The 12,222-nt window shown below is 31.4% G+C and overlaps 1 protein-coding gene and 1 long non-coding RNA gene across 3 annotated transcripts in view; one reads left to right on the top strand and one right to left on the bottom strand.

Annotated features, from left to right (window-relative positions):
- Positions 1-8,922, top strand: part of LOC144840902 (uncharacterized) — a 34,642-nt gene extending 25,720 nt beyond the window's left edge. The window contains exons 4-6 of one of the 2 annotated variants that reach the window (XR_013611973.1): positions 792-971; positions 2,015-2,163; positions 8,783-8,922. This is a non-coding gene — a long non-coding RNA (uncharacterized LOC144840902). The remainder of the gene's footprint in view (positions 1-791; positions 972-2,014; positions 2,164-8,782) is intronic. The other variant, XR_013611972.1, reaches the window with a different exon arrangement.
- LOC144840899 (ADP-ribosylation factor-like protein 4C) lies at positions 5,765-12,051 on the bottom strand. Its single transcript, XM_078696982.1, has 2 exons — positions 11,725-12,051; positions 5,765-11,035 (listed from the first exon to the last, which is right to left on the bottom strand). Exon 2 carries the CDS (start codon positions 10,950-10,952, stop codon positions 10,362-10,364), a length of 591 nt encoding a protein of 196 aa, XP_078553108.1. The 5' UTR covers positions 10,953-11,035; positions 11,725-12,051; the 3' UTR covers positions 5,765-10,361.
- Between the last annotated feature and the right edge of the window lie 171 nt (positions 12,052-12,222).

Here is a 12,222-nt window from a genome sequence, read left to right as displayed (position 1 = left end):
TACAGTACTTTAGAATAATTACTGCAGTTTGAGGAGAATCAACATTTTTGTTTGTTTGGTTGGTGTAAAGTTTTATTCTGTTTGTTACATTACAAATACTCACTATTTTATTATAAACATTTTAATGAATGTCAATTTAATTAAGAGACCACACCAACTGTATACATTAATAATAATTAACAAAATCTAATTTATGTTCAGATTGGCCTAAACAAACTAAAAACATTAAACAATCCAATCAGTATGTAAACATCCTGATGATAGTAATAGCGCCAACTTGGTGGCAATCTTAATTTATGAGACATTTATAAGTACAAGATTTATTTTTCGTAGCACAAATAAAATTATACTGTTTTTTAAAATCGAGGACAAGAAATATATAAAATTTAATTGCTTTAAATACAGGTTTACTGAAATTTTGCAATACAGTACTTGGTTTAGAAATTGGCTATTATTTTTATATAGCACCGTTTTGATTTGTATGGATCTTATTTAAAGATTTGATAGGAATTACATAGGAAATGACGCATTTCTATTAATTTTTGTTATTTAACTAGAGTAATATAAATTTATGATTTCTGTGATAACATATAGGATAATATAATACAATACAACTCTTATATTGAAACCAGCCTTCATTTAGAATTTATTTTAATATTAAACAACAAAATCTACAAATTTAAAAGATGAGATTTTGGGCGGGGTAAGGCAGGGCCCACCGAATAATACTTTGAGTTATTAATAAATGTTCTATCCAGTTTATTGCAATAATAGAAATCCTTTGTCTTTAGTTTGGTTTCCATTTGGACGCAGCGCAAGGGTGATGTGCAATGCAAGCAAGTTGACAATACATGTGCCATAGTTCGGATGATCAATGTCATGATTGGTCGATTACTTGCAGTACATCCTAGTGCGAACTGAGTTTAGCTACGGTGACATCATCAACATTAACATCTTATCATTGCACAACTGTAAGTAAACCATCAGGCCAACTCCTTGTAAATACTCATAAAAACGACCTTTATGCTATATTCTACCATAGTGGAGCTGTACTGTAGCTTGGTGGTTAAATACTTGCCTTCCAATCCCCAGGTCCAGGGTTCAATCCTGACCTAGTGCCAGTGTTGTAACTCACGACTCTTTCAGCTCAACTCCCTAAGCTTCAAATAAGACGAGTTACTAAGTTGTTGGGATGAAATGAACAAAAAAGTAACGTTTTCATAAAAGCAGGACTTATATTGAACCAGAGAACCTAATTCTTACTACTAACTGTATAAACTGAAATTATTTTTGTGAGACAAATATTGATCTTTATTCGGAACAGAGAATTGATCCAATTGACAGGGCCGTAGCCACCAGTATGGTTGGTAAGGTTTTAGCCTGACCACCTCACAAGGTCTTTGACAACCCTGTTGCTTTGTCTTTTTATTGTTGCAACCACCGTACCACTTTATTTCTTGTGGCTACGGCACTGGTTGAAGACAAATACTTTACAATATATAGATTATATCCTTAGGCAATTAATCTAGAAGAAAGGGTTCCACTGTTTAAAAGAATTATAGTGTACAATAAAAGCAAAGTTTCTTATTCAATCAAAGACAATCAAATTATATTTGTTGTGTCATAGTATTTGGCTAAAGTCTGGTATAAGGGATCCATTGTTGATAATGAAAAAAAGAGAAGAGAAGAAAAAGGTTGTTGAAAAGCCAGAAATAAATGTAACTTTGAAGTTCAGGAGAGGGTCACATTGTACCTGGAGGCAACTTATTATTGATAGCAACATTGGGAATAAAATCTCATAAAACCATTTGAAGATTTACTTGTAATAGTCTAGGTATAGATTATGATAAGAGTGAATAATTGCTGAATTATCCCAATGTATGTATGCCTAATATCCTATTACCATACAACAATAAATTACCTCATTTTTAATATATTTTCCACTATTTTATTGTTGTCTAGGCACATTGCCAAATGACATTACCAATAATGATTTTAATCAATTCCCTGACAGGTGGTAATTGTACATGTAGGACAATCTTACAAGATCCTCTACTTAAACTGAAATCTCATAAAATATCTTGAGAGTGAAGTTGTTTGTAATGTTTGACAACATATTGTAGTACTTTACAGGATTTGAACCCACCTCCTTGGAATTCGTAGGTGAGTATTATAAGCTTCAGCGAGCACCTATTGTATTTTCAGTTATTTTTCATGTTTTTAAAAGTGGAGTTGCTTAAAGATGTATTGTCCCCCTGAAAAAATAATTCTTAAAACATTTTTGATTGAATATGCAATTCTAAGACCAAAAATTGGATCAAAAACAAATTATTTACCTGAAACTGTAATTTAAAGCAATAAATAGTCAAATTGGCAGCCATTCAATGGGTTTAGGTTGAATTTAACCATTTATTTTGTCATTTTATAAGTGAAAACATTATTTTTTCGTTTTTTTCTATGGAAGTGATTAACATGATTAAAACTACAAAATAACCTATTCAAAGTTTCATTTAATTCATCTTCTTTTTTAGGGGGACATTATGTCTTTAAAGTCTAATCTGAAGGATGTAAAGTCCCATTTTTAACAATTGCCTCAGTGCCTGCTGTTATAGCCTACTACACTTGTGTTTTACAGTAAAAAAAAAAATAAAATGCTATCTCAAAGTTAGACCACAATTTGAAATTTTGCATTTGGCTCCAATCATTTACCCTTTATGGCCCCAAACTACCGGTATATTTCTCTATTAATTATTTTCTTATATTTAATTCCTGATTAATAAATAAATTATATAATTATAGGTCATATTTGCATATTGAATAATTTTGTTTAAAATAACAGAAAGGACCCTTAATGAATAAAAAAACCACGATACTGTATTTACATTGAAAGCATTTTTTATGAAACTCTGTATAACTTAAGATGAAATTTAATTCAATAATAAGCCTCAAGAAATAGGCAATGTAAAAGCATAAACATGCTTTGTTTTTACTAGTAAATGACTTATGAATAAGCAATGTACAGTAGTAGGCATATACGACATTGAGACCATACATGATGTTTGTTTTCTCCATGGGATAGGAACTCTATAAATTTAATCAGTTACTTCAGAAAGATGTAAGGGCAGCTGATGTTATAAGTTATACATTAATTCATTAGTAATGAAGGTTACATTATAGGCCATACAAATGTCCTTAATTTATTATGTTTAATCAGATGATTAATAATCTGAAATTATTCTTTTGCAGAGTAGGAATATGTATTGGTAGATCTTTTTTATTTGTCAGAAAATGAACCATGTCGGTCAGTTTTGCAAGGTTTCATTTTAAATTTTCAAATGAGTTGTTTTGTTATTTTGTTCCATTTACTGTAGTTCCCTTAAGATACTGTACCTATTTTTATTGGTGCACGACACTGGGCTTCAGAAATCTACCACGACAGTACACAAGGTGACGAACAGATACACCGGTTTAAAAATGTTACATTTTTATTCTACTGTACTCACACATTTTACACACGATGTATTGTAGGGCCTACACACAATTTTTGAAGTAAAAAGAACTTTTCTTGAATTTTGGTTAGAATATGAAAGTTGTGTGTGTGTGTTTCCCACGTTTAATTTCTACTTAAAAATGGTTGAGAGATGGCATTATGTTATCCTGACATGCATTATGTATAAATTATGTAGATCTTAAAAATATTTTTAGTAACAATGTACCGTATGTATTAATACCATTGGGAACAGGACGAAACATGATACAAGAAAAATAGCAGCTATAAAATATGAAACGCTGTACGAATAATTAGATTATTCCTGCTTCGGTGAAGATGAAAACAGATACTTATAACAAATAAGTTTTAGAATAGATATTACTTTCTGTATGCAGCTCAATATCACATTAAAATCACATCGGAAACTGTTATGAGCGTACAGTAATCAACTACAGCAGGCAGCCATAAGGTGAACAGAATGTGATGATGTGATACAAATATTAGGTCTGAATATTTTGTGTATTCTTCTGTACAGATATATACTCAAAATTTGACATTTGTTTATTTACCTATTTCAAAGATGACCAATACTTGATGCAGATGATGTTGTATATAATGTACCCTAGTAATGAATTGGACATTTTTATATCATGTTATTCATTAGGTTGTGCTTTCTCACCTGATCCCTCATTTTTTGCAAATTATAAACCAACAACACAATATCTGTAGGTCCTAGATCATCGCAAATTGAACTAAGCTTTGTTCAAGCCAAAGTGGTAGAGAAAACAGTTGTTGGTTCCATGCACTAGAGCACTCCTTGATAGACCCAAGCCCCTAGGATTGTAAGGCAAGCATGCTAATCACCAGGCTATAGCGCCACCTTCTTTAACAGGATACTGATTTGCTATGTGTATGCTGCTGAATTAATCTCATTGTAAGTAATATTATGACAAATAGGTTGAATTGCTTCCTGTATCTAGCAATCTAGCTTCTTGAAACAACTTTTAAAAATTGAATTCTTAATGTTGATTATGAAAATGATAAAGATGATTAGTATGATTGGACTAACCAGGAAATAGTGAAATTACACTCTAGTTAAAGTTAGACCAGGGAAGAATGAAATTACGCTCTAGTTAAGTTAGAGACCAGGGAAGAGTAAAATTACACTCTAGTGAAGTTGGACCAGGGAAGAGTAAAATTACACTCTAGTTAAGTTAGACCAGGGAAGAATGAAATTACGCTCTAGTTAAGTTGGACCAGGGAAAAGTGAAATTACGCTCTAGTTAAGTTAGACCAGGTGAGAGTGAAATTACGCTCTAGTTAAGTTAGACCAGGGAAGAATGAAATTCACTCTAGTTAAGTTGGACCAGGGAAGAGTGAAATTACACTCTAGTTAAGTACCAGGGAAGAGTGAAATTACACTCTAGTTAAGTTAGACCAGGGAGAGTGAAATTACACTCTAGTTAAAGTTGGACCAGGGACGAGTGAAATTACACTCTAGTTAAGTACCAGGGAAGAGTGAAATTACACTCTAGTTAAGTTGGACCAGGGAAGAGTGAAATTACACTCTAGTTAAGTTGGACCAGGGAAGAGTGAAATTACACTCTAGTTAAGTTGGACCAGGGAAGAGTGAAATTACACTCTAGTTAAGTTGGACCAGGGAAGAGTAAAATTACACTCTAGTTAAGTTAGACCAGGGAAGAGTGAAATTACACTCTAGTTAAGTTGGACCAGGGAAGAGTGAAATTACACTATAGTTAAGTTGGACCAGGGAAGAGTAAAATTACGCTCTAGTTAAGTTGGACCAGGGAAGAGTGAAATTATGCTCTAGTTAAGTTAGACTAGGGAAGAGTGAAATTACGCTCTAGTTAAGTTAGACCAGGGAAGAGTGAACTTACGCTCTAGTTAAGTTGGACCAGGGAAGAGTGAAATTACGCTCTAGTTAAGTTGGACCAGGGAAGAGTGAAATTACGCTCTAGTTAAGTTGGACCAGGGAAGAGTGAAATTACGCTCTAGTTAAGTTAGACCAGATAAGAGTGAAATTACACTCTTCCCTGGACTAATTTAACTGTTATGTTTAGTTTTTCCATTAAATATGTAATTAACAGTACATTGAACATCAAGTTAGTATTAAATGAACAAGTACTTCTTGTTATGTTACCAATTTTTCTGTTGATCACAAATGTTATCAAATACGCCAACATTTACTAAATTATTAACTACAGTATTGGCGACACATGAACATTCACACAAAATTAAACGTCTTATATTTTTCTTTTAAATAAACAAGGCATTTTATTTTTCATATAGAGAGTTAAAACATCATAGAAACAGACTAGTCATTAACATAGCAAAATGGCATAAAATTAAATGCATGAAACAAATTCCTTTTGGATTTCTTGACCATAAAATGTAATAAAGTATAGGTGTGACATTCCATCGGAAGCCTCTGAACAATTTCACACCAGTTGAAAAACAAATCAAAATATATTATTTGGTTACAATACGAAGCATTGAGTAAGAATCATTTTGCATGAAGAGTGCAAATAAAGAACTGTGTTACTTGATACCAAAGCAATGAATCACAACAAACATCTGGGCATGCTCACAAATAAAACCAGCATTGTGATAGCTTCCCTTACTCACAACAAACATAACATGTTAACATTTATTTGTTAGTTTTTGTAACCATCACGTTGTAATTTATGCGCACTCTGTAAGGTTTGGAAGAATGCATTGATGGATGGTTGTCGCACTTCATTGATTTCGCAAACATAGGGATGCGTATTAAAACCAAAAGTCTCATTACTCTATGAAATATAACAATAAGATCCATAACTAAATAAAATATCGTCTTTACCTACATGAAATTAATTTTAATAAATTTACACTACTATACATTATTCTTACAATATGATTTGACAACATAAACAAATTAATATAAAGATAAAACCAGTTTATCATAATTTAACATTTTAACTGCAATTATTGAATACACTTTTAATAATAGTAGTGATATGAATACAAAATATCCAATATGGATTTTGTCATCAAACTTTGAGATAGTGAATATAAATACAATATAATATGGATTTGAGATATAACAAGGTAATTATAATAAGGAATAGTTGATTGAATTAATGGTAATTGTTGTGGCTATATTTATGTGAGAATTGGAACACATAAGGGAGATGTGCATGGGTATATTTGCAAACTGCTTTGCTGTTGATGATATAGACAAGTCCCTACAGACAGCCTTATAAAATCACCATGCATATGATGATCTATTTTTGGATATAGCGTAATACACAAACCTCACAACAAGTGTGGCTGCTGTGGCGATAGCAAGCCATACAATAGTATTGATTATATTATCACGCATGAATCGGCATTTATCATAAACAATGCATACAAAACAGAATGATCATAATGCAACCATATTTGTGTATTTTAAATACCATATTTTCCTTTAATTAATATCGTTTTACTAGTTTAAAAACCATCATTTAATTAAAATGAATACCGTTATGCATGAATGGGTACATGGGTAGACTTTTTTATCGTTAAAAATATTACGGAAATTAAATACCAAAAATTGGAATTTCTTCACAAAATGAATCTTAAAGATGAATATTTTTTTTTTTTTTTTTACAGTTTGATATAATAATAAATGTATCATTGCATAAAATGAAATGTTTATTTTAACTAATACCAATTAAAAACAACATAATCTTATAAACATGTCAATCAATTTAAACAATTATGGATAATATTAAATTACAAAATGGCTTGGAATGGGTCTCTACTGTACTTATTCAAGCATGGAGAAATAGGTATAATACAGTAAAATATTTCAAGGTACAAATTTAAATGTATTATAATTAAAAACACCTAATTATTAACTCTACTTCCTGAATGAAAAAATGAATAACATTATAATATAATTTAATAATTTATTTACAAATAAATGTGTTATTTATAGGTATAAGGTGACCTTAACATATTGATTGTCTTATGCTATACAATTCTGTGACTAAATTACCATGTGAAGGGAAACGTAATTAAAGCAGTTTTAATTTAAAACCACATTAAACCAAAGGTCAAAGTTCATAAAATCACGAATAGTTATAATACATTAAATTAAAAAAAGAATATGTTTTTATAGCAGCTCAATTTTTCTAGGTTTGTGTAATACAACCGCACCATAGAACCTACAAAGTTAATAGCTATATTTAAATATTAATAAGACCTAAAACATGTAATATTGCTTACAAAATAATTAATGATTTTGCTAGTCTACGTTATGGTACATTTCACACAGAGCTCTAGACTATATCATATCAAATGGACCAAGAATAAACAATGTAATCAAATGAAACATGTGATATTTCCATAAAAATGACTGTTAAAATTGTGCTGTATGTTATACTTTTGTTTAAATTGTTAGTACAGTCAAGTTAATAATAATAATACCACCTCAGTACTTTATTTAGATAAGAGGGCAAATTGGGTAGTTACAAAAGAGAGCAGTTTAGATAGGAATTATTTCACTTAATTGTATAACTCTCTGGTGGTACATTGTCATTGTTGTCTTATTTTGTTTATTTAATGTCATTGTGTGACTTGGGGTCAATGGTTTATGACAATTCTACCAATTCTATTCAAAGGGTGAAAGACTAATTGTATGTTGCTATTTACACTAACCTATTGACACTTTGCATTTTCAATGCTATCAGGAACATCAAGGCTCTTGCCACGATTTTAGTAAAGACTATTGTGAAATATTCTGCCCACTTTTAGAACAATGTTTTACCAAAAGTGACAATCCCTACTTACAAATTCCTTGCATAAAATGAAAGCAAAAAATCAGGTTTGATAATGACAAAAATAACCTGTTATGTCAGAACTTTCTTAACAACTAGTGAAGTATTAAGAATAATATTGCCTGAAGGAAAGAATTAATCGGAATTACAAACTGACCACAAACACACTTTATTCAGACATAAAGAATGTGTTTTGAAAAAGGTGAACAACAACAAAACTTCAAAGGTTTTAAAGCTAAAAATCACAACGCATAATACAACTATTCTTAATGAATTGATTAGCAAGCTCTATCTGTAAATAACATTTTGGAGATGAAAAATCTGCAGATATTTAGGAACTTAAATAGTCTTTCTTAACGCTTAATTCTATCTTTAATCTCTAATTTTTGTCTATAATCAAACTGTAGACTCCACACAGATTGATTTAAGTGTGCAATAAAAGCATAATTTTTAATTTAAATTTTTGCAGATAAACAACAAGATTAAACAAGGTAAAAAATAGAAGAATTAACAACTCTAAATTATTGTCAAGAGGACAGCTGTACTGTAAAGTGTTGAAATATATTTTTACTCAGAAAAACATAAAGTTGTAAATTTTATAATCTTAATTTATAGCAAACAAATACTACTGATTAGATTAGATTTCACAATAGTTGCGTTTCATACATGACTCAGAGCTGAACCAATTTGGATTCTAGTCATCAACTACTACGCGTTCGTTCGTAGCCATTTCATTATTCCATACAATCAATATACGTAGATTATCATCAGATGTCAGATGGCTGTCATCCCATTGTACTGTACTGCATTAATTAATTAACAGATGGACTTTCGTCGTATTAAACTAATACTAATACAACATGGTACCACTATCCACACTATACAGTAGTATGTCAGTGGGAAAATTTACAAAATTAGTATATTATTACTGTATATAATTATGTTAAATTACAAAATTAGTGTATATGTTGTTATCAAATAAAGCATATGGTATTCATATTTGACTTGTTATGGAGATAATTTCAGTGTACAGTATTGTTGCCACTATAGATATCTAATTTGTTAGAAAATTATAGTTGATGTATTTTACATACAAATTGGTAGTCTTGAATTTAGATCTGGTTTTGTCATGGAATGGCTAAGCTCACTAACAGGTTCTTTGTTTAAACACCATGGGAACAGATTAAAATGAATTGTGTTGTATGATGAACTAAACATTTATTTTTATCATTATATTTTAATATCTTCTAAACAAAAACATAATAAAAACATTTTTTGTTGGTTTTGGTCATCTACAAAAACAGTCACACTATTTTGAGGAAACGTTTCTAAATTAATAAAGTAAATATGTTTTTTTTAAATTATTTGAATTTATAGCACTTTAAGAAAATTATATTATTAAACTCTTTCTCAATAAATAATTCCACCTTTTCAAAAAGTATAAATTGAATACACACAGTTTAGCACAACTTAATATACTAATTACAGTACATTTCATCTCCACACATGTGTACAGTACATATATTGGTAGAATTTCTTGTAAATATGTTTTTCCTGTATATTGGTTACTGATTGCTTACACTGATCAGGTATCGGAAAACGAATACGCCGTTCGACATTTAAAATCCTAATACTGATGGATTCGGTCATTACAGGGTCAACGTTGGCTTATTCTAATTCCCGCTCGTATGTTGAGTATAATTCCACCGCTAACGATCATTTCAAATTTATGACTGATTAAAAACCGACATGAGCTGGCGTGCAAATTGCGTTATGTGTGAAAATACACTGACACACATTTGAGAAACAACACATACTGTACTGTGTAACAAATTAAGACAAACAGCTCGTCAATGTTCTACGGATTAAAATAAGAATTTTTTTCTTGATGAAATGACAAATTAGCATATTTCCTGTCGGCACAAACACTTAGTACATTGCGACAAGAACATTTTCAAAAGGTTCACAACAACCAATCAATTACTTGTGAAAACGTAGCTGTGCAGCGAGACATTTAGAGTTAGTATAATTTTTGTTTTTTGTCAGCATCACCTGCCTAACTTTTTCTGTTGTTTTGTTGCTTTTTTCTTCTTTTGAATCATGGTGTAGAGGGCATCAAGTCCATCGGTCAAGCCCTCGCCGGTTATTGCACAAGCAGGCTGAAGATGAACCGGACAGTGGTTCCGAATGTCCTTCATTTTTAGCTCGTGATCTAATCTATCAACCGTCAACGCTTCTGGGAGATCCTGCTTATTTGCGATAATCAACAATGGAACACCAAGATTCTCACGACACGTCGTCACTCTCTGAAGCTCGCAACGTGCTTCATCCAAACGTTCTAAATCGCAACTATCGATAACAAATATAATTCCGTCTGTGTTACGCGTGTATGATTTCCATAATGGACGCAGTTTTTCGCTTCCACCGGCGTCCCAAAATCGAAAGCTCAGTCCTTTCGTTTTTCCAGATTTTGATTTAATTTTTTCAGAGTTAAATCCTATAGTTGGTACGGTGTTTATGAATTCGTCAAGTTTGTAACGGTAAAGTACCGTGGTTTTGCCGGAATAATCCAATCCGATGAGGACTATATGGAGTGACTGGAATTTGGGTAAAATCCCGGTTGATGAGCTTGACCCCATCGTGAACACCAATCTAAATAAGCAACTATACCATGAAAGACTTTATAATCCAAAGATGGCGTACATAACGCAAATATCCTGACCTGCAATTCAATTGAGGATCAAAATATGTTAATTATTTTTCAATTTACAAACAAAAATTCCATCAATTTTTATTCACAACCGAAATTCAAACTTTCATTTTTTTTCCATTAGAATTATTTAAAGATTATTTTTGATGTTAATGCGAAAGCCAAAAAAAAATTATATAGAAATCAATGGAAACAAATGATCAGACAATTTATGACTCAATTAGGATTACAGAAACCAATCAATAATAATTATATAACAATATTAATTATTTATATATTATGCATGAATAATTAAAAGGGTAAAAACTGAAAACATGCATGCATCAATTGCATTGCAATGCAAAAAGGCATCTTCATAGGCCTACTTTACAGTACACACAGAAATAAATGAATCCAATTTATCTGACTATGCTAGAGGCTAGTATTAGTTATTACAGCACAAACAAAACCAAATGGAGTTTTTCTAATAATACTCAATAGTAATAGTAAATAGTAATAGTAATACTGTAACAGATAATATAGGCTAGGTAGTCGCAGACAAATCGAGTTAGAAGGCCTAGGCCTGTGTATCAGGAATACAATATCCATCTCCCTCCTACAATCACCACCCACAAACAAATAGGGCTAGCATCTGTTTCACTGACGAATGGATTACACCGAATAATACACCTGAGACTGAGTGAGACAGAAAATTTACTTACGAATTCTGAAAGCTCTGAACTCCAAAATGAAACCTTTCCTACAAAAACGTCAAGCAGATGTGTTGAACTAACAATTCTTTCCTTCAAACCGGCAAATTAAGCCGACCCTCAGGGTTTTTCAAGGATCAAATACCAACTCACCAGCAGTCCAGCTAGTCGTCTGACTACTCAGTTACTGAGGCGAGACATTTTATGCATCCTTGACGATCAATAAACAAATGACGTTATCGCCAAGATCTTTAAACGTAAACAAACTGTGGTTACCAATTTGTTATGAGGGCGGCAGTCAATCAATTACCTTTGTCACAAATAAACATTTTTGTCGCATTGTACTACTATACATTTTTTATTTTCTATTCTGCTTTGAGTAATAGAGTAAATAAAGTAAATGCATAGGCTATGTAGAATTGGAATTATTAAGATGCGGGGAGAGAGAGTAAGCAAAAATAAAGGATTTATGATTGATCACGGTGTGTGCCATGTGTTTATTTTTACTGA

The sequence above is a fragment of the Antedon bifida genome, chromosome 4 (genome assembly GCF_963402885.1).
Source record: "Antedon bifida chromosome 4, ecAntBifi1.1, whole genome shotgun sequence".
NCBI classification, from domain to species: domain Eukaryota; kingdom Metazoa; phylum Echinodermata; class Crinoidea; order Comatulida; family Antedonidae; genus Antedon; species Antedon bifida.
The sequence above is the reverse complement of the archived record's forward strand: the minus strand, read 5'-3'. Positions and strand labels throughout refer to the sequence as shown.

Excerpts from the sequence above, each read along its gene's own strand:
- LOC144840899 (XM_078696982.1), bottom strand. The coding sequence starts at position 10,952 with ATGGGGTCAAGCTCATCAACCGGGATTTTACCCAAATTCCAGTCACTC.